This window comes from Nomia melanderi, chromosome 1, assembly GCF_051020985.1.
Source record: "Nomia melanderi isolate GNS246 chromosome 1, iyNomMela1, whole genome shotgun sequence".
In the NCBI taxonomy this organism is placed as follows: domain Eukaryota; kingdom Metazoa; phylum Arthropoda; class Insecta; order Hymenoptera; family Halictidae; genus Nomia; species Nomia melanderi.
In genome coordinates this window covers 37,151,597-37,169,873 of record NC_134999.1, presented here as the reverse complement: position 1 = coordinate 37,169,873, position 18,277 = coordinate 37,151,597, and the positions used below count along the sequence as shown (strand labels likewise).

The 18,277-nt window shown below is 49.9% G+C and overlaps 1 protein-coding gene across 3 annotated transcripts in view; it reads right to left on the bottom strand.

Annotated features, from left to right (window-relative positions):
- The window catches only part of Hr38 (Hormone receptor-like in 38), a 66,414-nt gene extending 64,051 nt beyond the window's left edge, over positions 1–2,363 (bottom strand). Inside the window, exon 1 of one of the 3 annotated variants that reach the window (XM_031971957.2) lies at positions 1,489–2,363. In XM_031971957.2, coding sequence (XP_031827817.1) covers positions 1,489–1,588 — 100 coding nt within the window. In that variant the 5' untranslated portion in view covers positions 1,589–2,363. Of the gene's footprint in view, positions 1–332; positions 1,333–1,488 lie in introns of those variants that run through there. The other 2 variants (XM_076374492.1, XM_076374490.1) reach the window with 2 other exon arrangements.
- Between the last annotated feature and the right edge of the window lie 15,914 nt (positions 2,364–18,277).

The following is an 18,277-nucleotide window of genomic DNA, read 5'->3' as shown; positions in this document are numbered from 1 at the left end:
AAGGCTTGACGACGCCGGGAAGGCAGGCACCGGGATCGATCCATCTCCGTCATTTAACCAGCGTCGATCGGACCGTCACCACCACCATCACCACCAACCACCACCATACAATACGTTTTATGAACCGCGACCCGCCAGCCATCAGCAGCGAGCATGTGCGATCATCCTCCGTGCACCGGCAACTTCTGCGACAACTATTAACAACAGGACGGTCTTTCGATTTCTCGTTCGCCGCTTCGTCTATTCGCTCGTTTATACATGTCTTTTTATTTTTTTATCTGTTCGGTCTGTCTGTTTTGTTTTGTTGTTGTTGCTGTAAATCGTCAACTTACACTTGTTCCAATGATCGTGGCGTTGCGCCGCGTGATGCTCGAGGTTCCGATGATGGTCATGATTGTTGTTGGTGTCCGCCGCGATGGTGACCTGGTGGTACGGTGTACCGGCCAGATGGATCGTCCCCGATCGATCTCGTTGATCGTGATCGTGCTCGTGATTCTGATCGACGAGCAGATGCCTGCCGGTGGTAGCACGCTGGTGGGTGGTCGCGGCGTCAGCCGCGGCTGCTTCCGTGGCCGTCTCCTCCACGGTACGCATCGCACGTACGATCAGCACTATCGCGCCTCGTTTTTGCCCGTCTCATTCACCAGACCAGTCGACCAACACGCTAAACTACCTATTTTATCCCTCTCTCCTTCTGTTCCTCCTTTATCCCCCTCCGGTGTCCCACTCAAATGTCCAAGCGCGGACGATCGATGGCCGCTAGGATCGCGACCATCATACGGGAACAGATTTCGCGCACTTTTTCCCTCGCGTCCTTCCTCCCCTTTACTCTCCACTGTTGCGAATCGACGCACGCGAGCGCGCACGTGCGCGCCACCGGGATCCCCGGGCGAGTCCGAAAACTTGCACGTGACGATCCACGGGTCGACAACGTTCACTCGAGAATCGAACGGAATCGAAGCGAAGATTATTCACCGGAATCCCCGGAATTCGGGAACTTTCCGTATAGTCAGTGATCAGTTTGTTGTCTCGTTTCCCCGATAAACCGGCGATCCGTCGCGTCGTAAAGCGGCGCGAAGCCGGCCAGCGCCGAAACGGTCGAAAGTGAAAGGGGTTGAAACGGGGAGGGGAGATTCGGCGCGTCGACGGAAGCTCGCTAGTCGATAATTCTCACGGCTCGCGGACGCCGGTCGTGCCGGTCGGCGGGACCGCGTTGCTTGCCGAGCGTGTCATTATCGACGAGAGAATACGCGGTGATCGGGGGAACGCGGACGTGCGTGACATACGCGGTATTCCACAACCCCCCGCGCGGCAGCCAACCACACACAACTCACCCACAGCACACGGAAAACATAGAGAACAGCGGTGGTGGTGGTGGTGATGATGATAGTGATGATGATGAATAGTGGTGGTGGTGGTGGTGGTGGTGGTGGTGGTGGTGGTGGTGGTAGTGAAGATGATCAGGACACACGTGGGAGGATCACCGACCTGTGTGCGTCGTCGTAGGGCTAGACGAATCCTTCCGGACGTCTTCGGAGGTCAGCGCCCCATCGAGGAGCCCAAACACCTCTGCCCTGGGCACTCGCATGCAGATTCTTGGTCAGTCCTTCACTAAACCGCCGACTTATCGTTCCTCCGTCACCGTGGTCGACATTGTTTCCACTGTTGAAGTTGTCGCTCGCTACGAGTGTATCCAGGAAGTCGGACTTGTGTGAACGAATCGCTGACGATGCAGCGGATCCTCTTGCAACACGTAGATAGGATCCTCTTCGGTGTCGGCGATATTTCAAGGAATCCTCTTCGACGGCTGACGATACGCACCGGTCGCGGTGTGTCTCGGTTAACAGAGGCTCCGCGCGGACTGTCCGCTCCGATTCAAAGGATCGGCGAGATCACGCGGGTCACACAGAGTCCCGTACGCGGAACCACGCGATTCCGTAGCGCGCCGGACTCCCTCTCTCTCGCGCGCTGGTCACGCGAAACTCAAACACAAACGTCCTTGGCTGCACCACCGGTCTTCTTCCTGCTCGTGCGCGCGGCCGTAATCCCAAAACAGAAGGAATAAGTTGTCCTCGTCACTGGTACCGCGCGTTTTTCTCACGATCCGCTGGTCGACCTCCGACCGGAGGGACCGGGGAACGCCGGACGGTCGAACGGACGGCGGAAAATGGAAAAGGAAAACGAGCGTCCGAACGAACCGCGGGTTCGGAACACCGGATTCGCCGCGAGTCGGTAACACGTTGCGGAGAAAGAACGATAGTTTAGATCGGAAAGAGAAAGAGAGAGAGAGAGGAAAAACAGCACGAACCGTTTTGCAAGAAAGCGGACACGCTCTCGCACGGGTGGCCGGCCGCCGCGTAACTGAGTCCGGATCGCGCGCGTTCCTCCGCTATATTAAAACCGTAGCGTGTGTAGCGACGGCGGCAGGCGGCAGGCGGCGGCGGCGGTGGTAGCGGCGAACGGCGAACGGCGCTAACGATGACGTCACCTGGACGTCATAACCCGGGACACACGACAGCAGCCGGCGGATCGATGGACCTGGCTCACCGCGAGCGGTTCCCCGATTGGCCCACGCGGACGATGACGCCGCTACGGTGACGTCAACACACCACCCACCGGTCACCCGCTGCTCCCCCTCCTCCCTCTGCCCCACCACGTCCAGCGATCCAACGGGAGAAGCAACCCCACGCAAAGCCAACCCGACCCAACGGCGGCACGCGGACCACCGTTCATGACGCTTTTCTTTTTCTACTTCCTATTCTTCTTCTTCTTCTTCTTCTCCTCCTCCTCCATCTTCTTCTTCTTCTTATCCTTATTCTTAGGGTACGTTTACAGCGGACGATAGCGCAGAAGTGCTGTTGTTTTATAACGGAAGCGTTTACTTTGAAACGTCTCGTAAAGCTTCCTTCGGTAATTGGAATGCAGCAGCATTTACGTTTACGGCGTGGTTTTTTTCGTAATTACCACTTCACGGAACTTGGGGATGGTGATAATTCTTCTTTACCATCGAGGAAAGATATTTTATCGGTACGATCGATGATCTTTTCGCCGTTACCGCGACTTCGCTGTAAACGTACCCTTGGAGACCGATCGGTGTACAGTTGACGAAAAGAAGGAAGTCGGGTGGAACGAGATTGGCCGGAGTTGAAGACAACACGCCTACTTTCACACGTGTCGCTCACCGTGCCGTGCTATTCGTCGCAATCGTCGCGTACGATAATCCGCTTGCGTGACGGTGGAAATAAACAAAGCGCACGAAGAGAACCCCTTGTTGTCCCGAGTGCCAACTTTTTATCAACGAAGAGTTGTTCTTCGTCGGTCTTGATCGTCCTCTCCCGTCTCTCTTTCTCTCTGTCCGTCTGGCAGAGCGTTCCTCGTTACGCCCCGGGATTATTTTCATCTTCTGTTACCTTCTCTGTTCGTCGATCTTTTGGCCCGTTTCCGTGGGGCTCGCTCGCGCGCGCACCGAACGTTCTCGGGCTTAAGCAGCCTAGCCGACCGGCGGCGGCGATCGATGCTAAATTATCGATGAACCGTAAATAAACAGGCGCCTCTTCTTTTTACGTGGACCCACGGGATTCGCGTCCTGGCCGGTACTCCTGTAAAATGGATCTTGCTTCGGTGAGATTTCTTTCTCGTTCCTTCGGAGATCATCTGGCGGGGTAATATAACGGCGATTCGCGTAATCGTTACACGGTATTTTTTTTTTAGGAAACTGGGTCCTGCTAACGTCCGTAATCTTGTCCCAAGGAGCCGTGTTCGAATTGGGAAGAAACTCATGGAACGAAGTAATGCCCGATTCCACTGAAGTATGTGTATAAAAACTGACCGCATCGCATTTCGATTTAGAATGACCCGTGCATACTGTCAGTCTTCATAATCTCTACTCGATTAAATAAAGTGTAATATAGGAAGAGTGACAGCTTTATTATTTAGAAGGCTATATTCCGCGATAATACGCTCTCCGGCGCGATGAAAATTTTATTCGGAGCACCTTTTATAACGCTGTTTTGTCGAAGATTAATAAGAAATGAAAGGGAACCGAACGAACGACGTGCTCCCGCAGTTCGCGGATACTGGGAAAACAATGAAATTCCGAAATAAACTCGCATAAAACGGGTGTCCGGCTTTAGATGCTCGAATAGAATCGGTATGCAAATGCCGGCTAGCTAGGCGGACAGCCTGTCAACGCGTCCGGTATAAACACGCGCTGGTATCGTAACGCGAAATTACATAATTCGGCGGATTTATGTTGCCGGACAATTGCGCGATTAAGCCTGACAAGTTGAGAGACAGTGTAGTTTCGTCAGCGTCGTCGTATCGAGCTTTTGTTACAGGTGTGTTAACCAGTCACCCGTGGGCGGTACTCTAGAAGCATTCCAGGGATGTAGCCTTTCTTCATTCCTGCTACGATCCCGTCTCGGGTTTAATGACAGATTCGCTGTCTCGTAAATCAATTTCTATTATTAGTATTACACAATGGAGAGCCGCCGTCCGGGTGGAACGGGTAGGATCGATAGGCTCTCGAAGGGCCCCGCGTTTAATTCATGATCGAACGGGTACGACGCCTTCGACGGAGCTCGGCCTGTTAATAGGCCGCGCAACTATCGGCTTGCGCCGCGCGGATTATGAGCCATTAAGGGTTACGCTCGCGGATACTTGGGCGTCTCGAAATTCAATATAACCCGCGCCGCTACTGTTACCGTCGCTGGCACATGGCCTGTTTAATTAAAACCGTCTAACTAGACGCTCCGGCTTCTGACGTCTTCCTCGTATTATCACGTTCGCCGATTCACCGAGGCGTCTGTTTATTTTGGAAATTATAACTTATACTCCTAACGTTACTATGAATCATTCATATACCTCGCAAGAGAAGTCAGATCTAATCAGGAATCGCATCATAAATCTAAGCTCTAGAAGGTTCATACGGAATCGGGATGCACCTAATCAACGAGTAGCTTAACGATCGCGACCGACGGAAAATGAAAACTCATCGAATCAATGCTAAAATTCCATTCTCGAGTGGCCGAACATTCCTCGTCGACCACGCGCTCGAAATCACGTAACGACGGCATTACGGGTTACAGCATCGGCTGCACACTTCTAATTACAGCCTACGGATTATGTCTCCCGACGAACGTCCGTCAATGGACGCGTCTTACTGACGCACGGTCGCGTGACAAAACGCACGCGTGTCCCGCTGGTGTTCCTCCGGGGTCACGGGTCTGGAAATACTGGCAATTAACCGCATCTTCTGGAATCCGTACCGGTAAGTACGTCACGGTTCGCCCCTGCCGTGCTGACTGCGCCATATCAGGTTCACCGCGTCGTTCGGTGCATGTGTGTACGTGGCACACCGAGGAAACGACGACTGCGTGGGAAACAGGGGCTGCGCGAGGGCGGAAGAGGAGGGATGAAAGCTGGCCGGCCGGCGAAACGGAAGAGCGAGCGGGACAGAGCCACGATCCGCCGCGTCGAGGGGTGTCGACGCCGCCCCCGCTCGCCCCCGGCACCACCACCTCTGCAGCCTTCATTCATGCATCACTCGGGAGAGCTCCAACCCCTCGCTGCGCCGCCGGCGCTCTCCCAGCAGCCGCAGGGCCCGATGACTGGTGGCACGCGTGGCAGTGCGGAGGCGTAAACCGACGTCGCCCCAGTTAAGCTCGATCCACACTATCGGCTCTCGCTCACACTTCACCCGATGCGCTTTCATTGTTCGTTGCCTCCGATGAACGGAGATGCGGCGAGATCGAGCTGGGATTCACGGCGTGAACGCGCGCGTTTATGGGTGATTCGAGGATACGCTGGATTATGGGATACTGCTCTTCGTGATTTCGAGCTTTTTAGAGTCCTTGGCGTTTGAAAAGTCTGTAGTTCGGATCTTTGATTTCTGGATTTTTAGGTTTTTAGATTCTTAGATTTTTAGATTCTTAGATTCTTAGATTCTTAGATTCTTAGATTCTTAGATTCTTAGATTCTCAGATGCTTAGATTCTTAGATTCTGAGATTCTTAAATGCTTAGATTCTTAGATTCTTAGATTCTTAGATTCTTAGATTCTTAGATTCTCAGATTCTTAGATTCTCAGATTCTTAGATTCCTAGATTTCTGGATTTTTAGGTTTTTAGATTTTTAGATTCTTAGATTCTTAGATTCTTACACTCTTAGATTCTCAGATTCTCAGATTCTCAGATTCTTAGATTCTCAGATTCTCAGATTCTTAGATTCTCAGATTCTTAGATTCTTAGATTTTTAGATTTTTAGATTTTTAGATTTTTAGATTTTTAGATTTTGAGATTTTTAGATTCGTAGATTCTTAGCCGTTTAGACTCTTAGACTCTTAGACTCTTAGACTCTCAGACTCTTAGACGATACTTCAGAACACGTATATACAAATTTCAAAGCTTCGAAGAGCTTCTAGAGCCTCCATTTACCCGGACTGTTAATTGGCTAGTTAAATTGGACAATCAAGGTCCCACTGTTCCCGACGAAACGTCGAGAAAATCGACAGTGTGGACCGACCCTTAATCACCCGTGAAACGTGATCACACTTCGACACGTGACGAAACGGTCCGCTCGTGTCGCGCACCGTTGATCGTGATCCCCCCGGACACCTGTGAAGCCACCGATGATCTGGAAGACGCGGCTGAGGAAGGATAAGGTCGTTCGATCGGTTTCACCCTTTCTAGGGAACGATACGAGTGTTTTGATAAGTTGCCGGGGAATTATCGATTTTCGCGCAGTTCTTTGTGCATTCGTACTATAAATACAATACAGTCCTCTTATAACCGGAACTTTCGAAGATCCATTGATTTTTCTACGGTTTCTAGTCTATTCGACGAACATCGGTTTCCGCCGTTGTACCCGGAGTTTATGTTAATTCGATTCAGAAAACATTAATATACCCATTATTCGAGGCGTGACAAGCATCGAGTCGAGTATCGACCACTGATCTAGTCCCGTTCGGAATTAATGATTCGAAACCGGAATCTTTCGGTGGCTCATCGCGCGCGAAGGCCGCGTCGACGGTTTCGCGAAGCGTGGACGATCATCTGCGACCGTGGCAAATGAAAAGGATAAAAAACTAGCTCGCCTCGGCACGCTCCTGTCACACACCATGACAAACTGCACGATGGGCTAGAAACTTTCGGAAGCCCAAGGAAATCAACGAAACCGAGCGTTATCCAATCGGTTCATGAATATGCAACGGGACGCGTCCGTCGGTACCGTTTCGGTAACATCGCGCGCTCGAGTGTTTCGCAACGGCTCGCGCTACGAAATCAATCGAGGAAGAAGGAAAAAAACACACACACACACATTCACACACTCATACGCGTGTGTCAATTCACGGAATAATTAATATCCATATTATAGATCGCGGGAAAACGGGCGTCTTTTCTGGCAGACTCTTGTTTGCACGCGATCAACTCAAAACTTATTTACTCGTTTTCTTTAATAAGCTCAACCAGGCCGCTTTGTGACTGCGCCTGAAGATCATTGTACCGTATAACGTTCCTCGGGGAGGTAACACGGCGCGTAATTTTTTATTAAGTTGTGGGATGACCTTTCTCCCGTGTAATGCGCCCTCGGTGGACAGGCACGGGTGCCAGTGAACCTCTCTCTCGCCGCGTCCCTCCCGCTGCTCCCTCTCGGTTACGGCGTAACTGATACCGGCCAAGATCGATTAACATTTTTCGCTCGTCCCGCGTCGATTCGAATCGCCACGCAGAACGTCAAAGGTAAATCGAGGATTACCTGTAATTAGTAGCAGAACCACTGGATGGGTTCGATTATTTCAGAATTATCGGAAAGGCATGTACGAATAATTGTCTGGGGAATTATTAAATGAATTGGTTTCATACTAGGTTTACGGAACGCGTCAATTTGACGCAGATTGAATTTTATAAACATTATTTGGTGAATGTTTCAATCGGTTTTCGTTGATCCAATTACACGAATGTGAATCCTGACTGTCTATTTCTACATCTACAATTACCAAAATCGAAATGAACGAATATCAACTTCCCCAGGAAAAATAGAATAAACTGTACAATAAATGCCCGTAAACCTAGTGTTAATTATATTTAATAGATATGTTGCAATTGTTATGAGATGACGCGAGGTATTTGATTATTCGGTTCTGGTAGTATCAATACTGATACTAGTAATTTTACAATTATTGAAGAGAACTGGTGGTGTTCTGTGAAATTACGAAGAAATTGGTTTGGTTATCAAATTGTACTGTTGTACTCGTTTAGATAAAAAATTTCTGAGAAGTGAACTCGACTACCCGGAATTTCCAGTGAATTCGACTCGCTATACGTTAAGAGTGTCGATGTAGAGGTTTGCCATTTTTGCTGTGAGGAGGTAGATTATAATTATGAGGGATTCACGGCCCAACTAGAGGAATCTAGTTTAAAAAATTCTGCCATTCCACTCAAGGCGATCGCGAAGGTCTGATCATCTTTTTTTAGACCGTTGCTCAAGATGTATCTGTCATGTGACACTGGACAAAGGGGGACCTGCATTCGAGCTGGAATTTGGCAATTCGAAAGGAACCGTTCGGTACCTTGAATACAGATACACGCGTATCCGAGAGCGTTCAGCTGGTCCATAATTTCGTAGCAGTTTATGGGCGAAAAAACAAGACGTTGACCACGTGGTTTATTAATCGTGAGTCATTTTTGGGTATCGCGTCTTCCTCGCGGTAATTGTGAATTACCGTCGGAAAACTTGAAAATACCATTAAACATGAATACATAATCCATCGTTTCCCTCGTTCCTCTTCTGCCCGTCAACTAAATTAAACATTACCGTCGAAAAAATAAGAAAATCGAAGTCGGAACTCCAGTCCCCGAGATTCTGTCGCAAGAACACGCTCATCGCTGAATATAAACCTTCTCGATCCCTCGATCCATCGATTCATCGATCGTAAATCACATTTTCCTACTATCGCTTTTCCCAATCGGCCCATCAAGGACCCGAGCCGAAGGAACGAGGAAATCTTGGGCCCAAAACCGATATGTCTCTTCGCAACCCAAACCACTTTGTTCATTACCATAATCATATCGAACCGCAACGATCACGTTACACATAACATCCAGGCGAAACATCGGCGCGGAGGAACAAAGAAAATCCGAGTCAGGACTCGAGTCCTCGAGTTCCTTTCGCAAGAACAGGTTCATCGCTGGAAAAAGATCTCGCCGGTCGATGCATCAATCCATCGATCGTAAATCACATTTCCCCATTATCTCTTTCCCCAATCAGCCCATCAAGGATCTCAGCCGGAGGAATGAGGAAACCGCGGGTCCGAATTCGAGAGCTCCTTTCGCGGGGAACAGGTCCATCGCGGAAAGAAGGATGCGGGACCGGGCAGTAGGACGGCGGGGAGCAGTAAAAACCCGAGGGAAGGGAGGGAGCGAGGAAAAAAAGAATTGGAAAGAGGAAGGAGGAGGAGGAGGAGGAGGAACCGGTTGCCGGGCATCGGTTCTCCCGCAGTCAGGAAGAACCGGCGAGGGTGAGAGGTTTTGCAGGCGTTATTACGCAACGGTCCGGGCCCCGTGCAACGTCGGGCCTGCACGACGAAAGGAGAGTGTCGCCGCGGATATTCGTGCAACGAGAGTTTACGCACGTTCACGTGACTATTTATAGACGGTTTGAACCGTTCACCTTTTGATACCGCGGAGCAAAGAGAGAGAGAGAGAGAGAGAGAGAAAGAGAAAGAGAGAGAGAGAGAGAGAGGGGGGGGAAGAAAGGGGAATCGGCGAAAAGAGAGGACAGAGGGTTGGTAGGGGCAGATGAGCAACGATCGCGCGGTTAATCCGGGCGAGAAGCATTTTTCAGCCCGCGAGCGGCGTACACGCGGTGTAATTATTATTTATGTCGCGCCGTGGATCATCGGATTCGAAGAAACCGTGGCGATTAAGAACGAGTAATTACGATCCACCATGCGATAATACCTCGCAGCGAGATCGGTCTCGTTGGAGCGACGCTGTGATCGATCTGACCGACGATCGCAGGGAAATGTAGAAATACCTTTTGTTTTTCTAATGCAAGGATGATGAGGACAGATTCTTTTGGCAATTGATTCACGGTGTAATTGGTATATCGTGAATTTCGGTTGTTGTACCTTATTGTTAATTCTTAGTTATTGTTTCTTTGGTTGTTAGTATTTTAATTGTCCTCGGAATGATTTACTGTATCACTGATTCGTCGCCGTGAAAGTTTAAACGACTGAAACGATGCGACTATGGTAGATGTATTATAGAAGCAAATAATGGAGTTTCATCGTCGTTGTAGTCGACGTTTTTCGCTTCTATCGCAGCTCCGTTGCAAACTGAATTTTACAATTTTCTGCTCGCAGGTTACGGGAACTTTCTAATTGAATTCTCCGCGAGTATTCGTTAATGGGTATTCATTTGGCAACGACAAACGGTCCTCGAGTCACACGTTCGACGATTGAAAACGTGGGATCGTTACGATCGGCGCCTCCCCCTTATTACTTTAATCATAACACGCACGGACGTGCATGTAAATATAATTGCACCGGGCTTGCGTAACCGTAATCGCTCCAATTACGGTTTAGGATGATGCCGATATTTTGTTTGCGATTGTGGGATATTATAGTGCGCCGAGCACCTAATGTTAATTGCAGGCCATTTTTAATTGCACGGCCGGCGAGCCGATCGATCGCGTGTTCTCGCGCGATCCTGGCGTTGACGACGGTCCCGCGGCAATCGGTGGCTATAACGCGATCGACGATTATGATTAGCGAACTAAGGACGCTTTCGATAGCAACTTTTCGGGATCGATCCATAGGAATCGAACGAAAGATCTGATTAACACATTTCCTCGCTGAGAGGACTGTATAAAACATGCATCCAACGTCTAATTTGTTTAAATAATTAAACTCGTACCATATATACTTTTAGTTTCCTTCAAACTTCGATCATTCGATTGTGTAAATTTCAATAAAAAGAAGGTTGCAGACGGTGAGATAAAACGAGGTCGCACTAATTCCCAACGAACTCGATATCTGAGAAATGTTTAAGCGCAAGTAACACGCTATATATAATAATCGAACGCGATGACAAGCACTCGAATAAAATCCGCATTCTAATAATAATGTCCCGCGGCAGTCGGCGGTAAAATCGTCTCGCGCGCGTATCATTCTTAACGCAACATTTTTCTACTCGGCTGGCTCCCTCCGTCATAACCGGCGGTTCAATTCAATCTTTCTTTGGCCATGAATGAAAATCTTAATAAAGCAGCATCGACCGAGCATCGGCGGTCAATAATGCGTTAACGCGGCGGATCGGCGCACTTTCATTTTCACCGCAGCGCGCACCGACATTTCCCCTCGCTTCGTTCCACCGCCTGCGACAGACCGCGTGGGCGGCGAGTCTTTAACGGAACTGCACGTGGAACATTGTATAATATACGCGAACCAGCGCTGGCTCGAGCTGTCAAGGAAACGCAAGACGGAAACGGTGGCTGGCGGATAGCTCTGGTGCTGTGTACATAACCCAGGCGATATGCGCCATCGTTCAAAACTGCTGACGACTGACGCATATGCGCACCAACGGCGATGATAACGGTATTCGTTACACTGCGGAATAAAAATGCTTTTCAAATGCGCGGACGAAGAGGATAGAGGCGAGGGAAAGTTTCGAATTGTAAGAGCGAAATAGTGGTGAAACACCACTATCAAATGGAAAGTAGGTACTCGCTGAATGCGAGGAAAGCCAGCGACGAACAGCTTGAAAAATTATCTCGGAAGATCTGATTATTAGAAAAACGATGCTCGTGAATAATCAAGTCGGATGATGAATGTGTGATACACTGGTCTCGGATAATTTATTTTCTTTAAATAATATCGCGCAGTCGCGAAGCTTCGAATGTTACGGAATTAAGGGAAGGATACGAAATTCGCAAGCGAATCTGATCGGAACAGAATCGGGTGAAATGTAATTTTCCTTTGATTAGTCGCTGCTCGATTATTCAACGAAAATATCGGCATATAAACAATAGGTACACTGAATTATGCAGAGAACGGAATTTCGCGCTGATGGATAGTACTTTACCACGCTTCCTGGAGTTAATCGGTTCGTTAAGGCCGTACAGAGAGCACACCGTGAAACAATCGTCAACCAACAGGCTACAAACCGGTGGCACTATTTAAAGAAAATAAATGAGCTGCATTATTCACGGGCATCGGGAGAGGATGTAATTGTAACTGACAGGCTTCGAAACTTTGCGTCCTATTCTGAAATCTGATTTGTTAAGATCGATTCTGAACACTCGGCCCCGATTAAAAGACCGCGTTACGCCAACATCATTTCCATTTTAGAACTCGTGAAGAATGCATCGGCACAAATCGAGTTCCCACCGAAAAGGCTAATTTGCTTCTCGAAAATTTCATTTACACTCTTCGCTCGCGTCGCGCGAACTGGGTCACCGAAACGGGATCAATAATCGGTATCCGAGCGATATCCGCGAGTTTCCTTCGATCCTCCTTAGAAAACGGAAGCGAGACGAGGAGAAGAAACGGCCGATAGCCGTTCCAAATCGAAAGCGTCCGTCTGCGAGGCCCATTGACTCGGTTCGCGGCCGCCATTCACGCCGACGGTTCGAATTAATCCGGCCGGTTGACGTCACGCGTCATCCCGCAGGCTTGTCCACCGTTTCGATCCCCGACGATCGGGAGTCGCGCCCATACGCTCCCCCAGATACCCTCGTGTCGCGTGTTCCCCGCTAAATGTCATCGGTGGTCTAGACCGCGTGGGCTAGACAAATTTGGAGCATCCCCGCATTTCGATCGGCAGCGGATAAATATGGCCCGATCAGTCAATACTTCGACGCGTTAAAAATACAACCGCGAAATATTTCATCCGCGAGAAACCGCCGGTTACTAAGCTGATTAGGGAGGGAACGCTGTAAATAAAGACACTCTTAAAGAGGCTCTTTAACGTTGATCAAAGAGCAACTATTAAGTTACTTCGAAGACGCGTTTTCGATCAAAGTCGATTCAAGCGAATTCTCCCGAGAGAATCTCAAGTTTAAAATCATCTCTGCATCACCTCTCGGAACGAGGTAACCGATTGAAACGCCGCGACTAATTTATTAAAGCTGCGTCCGCTAACGGAAATCTCTCGCGATTAATTCGCGGACGTTCCCGTGAATCGTTGCCCGAAATGTATAAGATAAAGCTTCTCGCTGGACGCAGCGGGGGCGGGGAATAAAAGTAACGGCTTGTTTAAATCAAAAGTAAAAGGTGCCTCGAAAACGGTTGAACGACGACGCGCGCCGGTTCCTCCGCGTGAAACGGCGGCACCATCGATCAGTGCCCGCGCGGTTAAACGGCGGAGGACGGGCCGGCAACCACCTGCACGCGATCGTGCATCAATAAAACTCTCCGGCGCGTAAGTCGGTCGCGGCGCGTCGATAAAAACGCCACGATCGCCGCCGGAGGAGCAATCGTTATCGCGTATGGTAGCCGACCGTGGGACATTAACTCATCCGTCCGTCGTGTTTATTATGATTCCCCCCGGTGTGGCCCGCCTACGTAATTCGCCGGTGTCCAGGGAACCGGACGTCGCAGCTGAAGAAAGTCGCATCCGGCGACAGCGGATAAGAGAGGTTTTCGGCTGGCGGCTTCTTCGCCGGGCCGGCTCGCCGCGGTTTTCTACCTGTTTCTCTCCTCTCTTCCTCTGTGTCTCCTGCTCCTTCCTGTCTGTCTGTCGCTCTCCCGCCGATCGACACACGGCCAACGTTTCTCTTCCACCGGCGCTGCCCTCCCTCTCGCTTACTCCGCCTCCCACCAAATAGATCAGAGAACGATAGGCGATTAGCGCCGCGTGTGAAAGGGAAAGCGAGCGGCCGGCTTCACGGAGGAGGACGATCGACCCGGCACACGATTCGAAACGACTCTCTCCTCCGTACGTAATGTATTCGTCCGTCTCTCCCGCGCCCACTCCTTTCCCTTCCTCTCTCACTCTTTCTCTGTTATACACACCCTCGATCATCCTCTATCCCTCTTTCTCTTATATATCTCTCTCTCTCTCCGCTCCTTCCGCGGACCCCTCGTTCTCCGCCTTTTTCAGAGGATGATTTAACACTAGGAGTTCCGGATGGGTCAAAACGACCCATTTCAAGAAGAACGCAGTAGACGCGTGTGCTTTCTCCGCGGAATTATTTAGCAAATTGATTCGGCGATAGGCAAAGTAAGATGCGAATTGGAGTCTCGGTGAATGAACTCTCGTGATTTTCGTATGAAAAATGTCAAGTGCTTCGTTCGATTACTAGGCGGTTATGATCCTTGTTGATCCTTGATGACGTCACGCTCGGTTCCTCATTTGGATGTGGGTCACCGAGGAAAGCCGCGACTACTCGGAAGCTTCGTGTCTCGGATCCGCGAGAGCGGACCGGCTGGAGGTGGGTTTCCGCGAAACGAAATGGGAATGCGCCGATTCGCGTACTGCGAAACGCCGCAGGTATCCGCGCACTTTGTTCCCAGCACGTGCCGATCGTCGGAAGAATTTGAAGTGCGTCCGACATCCCCGAGACACGCGGGGACAGCTGTTCGTTTGCGACGCCGGCGTCTACCCGCTGGGAGAGCGTTGATCATCGGATCCGATCTCGCGAACACGCACGCGGAATCCTCGCGGAGATGGGTACGCGAGCGCCGTGCGTGCGTTTCCGCGTTGCTATGCTAATGAGAGAGCGTACGAGATGATCCTTGGGCGAATTTCCAGCAACGATTCGTTCTGCCGAGAGAATCGAGCGTGAAATATTGTAATCCTGAGACGAACGAACGTAATAAGGGGAATTAAGGGGAAGTATTGCAACTTTGATTGATATTAATGCTTCCAGGGCTTCTCCGCGCACCAGCTGATGGAAGTATTTACTACGCTGCGGTTGGAATTATTTATTAAAGGGTGATTGATATATAGAAGGAAACTGGCAATTAACACACGTAGCTCTTAATCTTCTGTTTGTCAGCGGAACAAACGTGGGACTGGTCTATCCAGATTTTGTCGGATCTGTGTCATTGTTCAAAATCACAACCTTTTCTGTACAATTTCCTGTATTCACGTGGCTATTCAGAAATTCAGTGAAGTTATAAGAGAATGTCGATTAATAGATCTCAACTCCACCGACTCTGCTTCGACAGTGAGATTCGATTTGCAAACTAGATCTAAAGATCAGTCAATTTCCTTAGTTTCTGGTTCATCGGCTGATAACTAGTCTCACCTCTATCCGTTATCAACTGTACAAACGGATCTTCAACAGTCGTTAGAGCAAACGCGATCCCAGAGACAACAAGCATAGAGCATCCAGCAACAGCAGAAGACGAAACGTCCGATTGAAATCGCGACAGCAATTGTTCATTACGATCTCCGCCGGTAGCCTGTCGACCGCGAACGTTCGACCCGAAGCTTTTAACCCGGCGTGCACCCGAGCAGTGCCCCGAGTCTCCGGCTTCTCAGACGACTCGCGAGTCGGGCAACGTCGTCGAATGGGGAGTATCGAGGATTTTCTATCCAGGAGAGTAGCTTCCCGGTCGGCAGCCGCGCGGTCACGATTATAACGCCATATAGAGAATCGACGTGGAGTCGTGGGGTCACACGCGGGGTCGTCCACGGGTTGTACCGTGGCTTCCATCCCCGCCCCCGAGTTGGTTGATCCGCGAACGAGGAAGATGGAAAAGGAATAGCCCTGTGGGAGAGTCGATATACGAGCCGCCGAGCAGAGCCGAGCACCGTTTCGCGACCCGATCTCCGCAAAGTCGTTAACGAGTCGTCTCGTTATCTTTTACCATGGATTTTCTGTGTACACCGTGTGCGTGTGGCGTGCAGGGAACGTTTGTGTATGTGTACCAGAGCGCTGCCTAGGCGAGCAGCGATTGTTGGGCGAGGAGAGCAATGGAAAAAGGGGGCAGGGGGAGGAGGGAGAGAAAGGAAGGAATCGGCGAGAGGCAGAAATGGTAGGGGAAGAAGGAAAGAGAAAGACGCCGGTTGGACACGATACGCCGGGGAGAACTGCGGGAAGGTCGTCCCCCTTCAGCCTTCGAAGACACACAGGTACTTTCTCCCATAGTTTTTCGGTGTCGTCTTTTGCATGCTCTCTGTGCACCGAGAGGAGAGCCCCTGGAGGGACTCTACAACGCCTCCGCTCTAACACACGCCGAACGAACCGGGGGCCCCCGTCAGGATTCTTCCTGTACTTGTAACTGGGATTGTTTATGCCTCCCTGGACAGTGGTAACGTCGTCGGTAGAGACTATGCAATTCAAGACGAGAGAGTCTGCTGCCCCTGCCGCTGTTCCTGCCGCTGCTGCTGTTGCTGCTGCTGCTGCTGCTGCTGCTGGTTCCTTGTTTAGGTGGGTCAATAATGGTCCGTGCACATGGAGAAACTATCCGGAGAGAAGGATATCGCATCGCTACTACCGGTGCGCGGTATCGGGTATTTATCGTTGACTCGTGGATACCGCTATCGCCGATCCGATTTCGCGATCCTGGAAGTTGAATGGACGAAAGCAACGGCAACGAATCAGTTCCCCGCTGCGAGTGTGTGTACACTTGGAACTACAACGCTTCTTCTTCTGCTCGGAGATATCCACGTGTTACATCTGATACGGCCGAGGCACCGTGTATGGGGATAGGACATGCCGAGGAACGGTAAACTGTTGACAAGCGTCACTCTCCAAGCTACTTTTCTGTAGTCCCATATCTCGCGCGGTACTATTACCAGCAAACTACAATGACTCCAAGGGATTCGCCGGCGTGAAGAAGAAACCTGCTCCAACGTCATCGTATGTTACGGATGATAAGATCCATTGGTTTCTAGGTCATTTCTCCGGTGTCTTCTCTCTTTGTCTCTTCTGTGTTATTGACAACAGGAGGGGGGATTTATGGGTGGCACTCGTGGATTCAAAGTATCCTCCTCTCTATTACTGTTGGAGAACGTGATCCAATCTGACGGGATATATCTCACGCGATTCTTTTAATTGCCCTTGATAGCGGACTCCTCCGTTATTGATAAAGTAGCTGGTTTTTAATGGTATTATCGATCCTGGATTTTTCTTGCGATTGATAGGAATACTTAGATACATTGCTTTTTCATCGAGTGTACTTTACATGGTAGCAACTGTAAAACATTAATCCCAATTAACCGGTTAATCACAGGGTAGACAACTGTCATGTTTCACCTTTGATAATATTGATATAACTGGATAAGAAACTTGATATTATAAAACTGGGCAGCAAACTCTCAAGTTACAAAACTTGCTACTCTACTAAAGTAGCAACAAACAAGAAAAACCTGAAGCACGGAAAAGAGCGGAAATTCAACCGCAAGATACTAGAAAAGAATATAAACCGTACTTTTTATGATATCATCGAGCAGTCACCCATCCTCGCGCGGACTCCGTGGACGAGCGCTTAAAACTTCGCTAAAAGTGAGCGGCTCGGACTGGTTCTTCGCGCCACCGTACCTCCTACGATGTGTACACATTGAATCAGACTTTTCACCTGCGGAACCTTGCTCAATAATAATAAACCAACACCGGGAATAATAAGTGTGTAGCAATACAACGAAAAAATATCGTCGGCTTATGTAATTACCATCAACAAATACGCGAAATCATTCGTGCAAAATGTTTTAACAGCCGCATGGGTGGTATTCGTGTGCCGGCGTTTCCACACTCCTCCACGCAGCCCCTTAATTAACTCCGGTCGAACGGAGTAACAGTGGAAAAATCGGCAGGCGCAACAGACAAGGAGTTTCTAAACAGTCCCCTCGTAAATACCCGAGAAAAGGATTCCTAGCCTGGTCGAAGAAATCCGGCGTCGCGTGACTGTAAAACCGTTCCGAGCGGTCTCTCTCTCTCTCTCTCTCTCTCTCTCTTTTATCCCTGTGTGCGAGTTTTGTCCAAAGGAGGGTCTTAAGTTTCCGTTACGCCACTGTGTAATTTCACTGATTTACGATCCGCTCGGGACTATCGCCCCTGCGTTCGATCATCCAGCGGAGAACAAAAGGTTCTGCGACCGGTCGCGCCGCGCCGCCGCCGCCGCCGCCGCCGCCGCCGCAGCAACAACACACGCGGGCAGAAGGGGGAAAATAGCAGAATGCCTGTTACCGGTTGCGTGAAATAGCAGATATATAGGTTTTATATCGTTGGCCGGCGAGCACCGCGGGAACAGGCAGGAGGAGCAGCACGGGGGAAAAGAGGAGATGCGATCCGATCGTGTCAGTGGTGACTTCGCGAAACCACGTAACA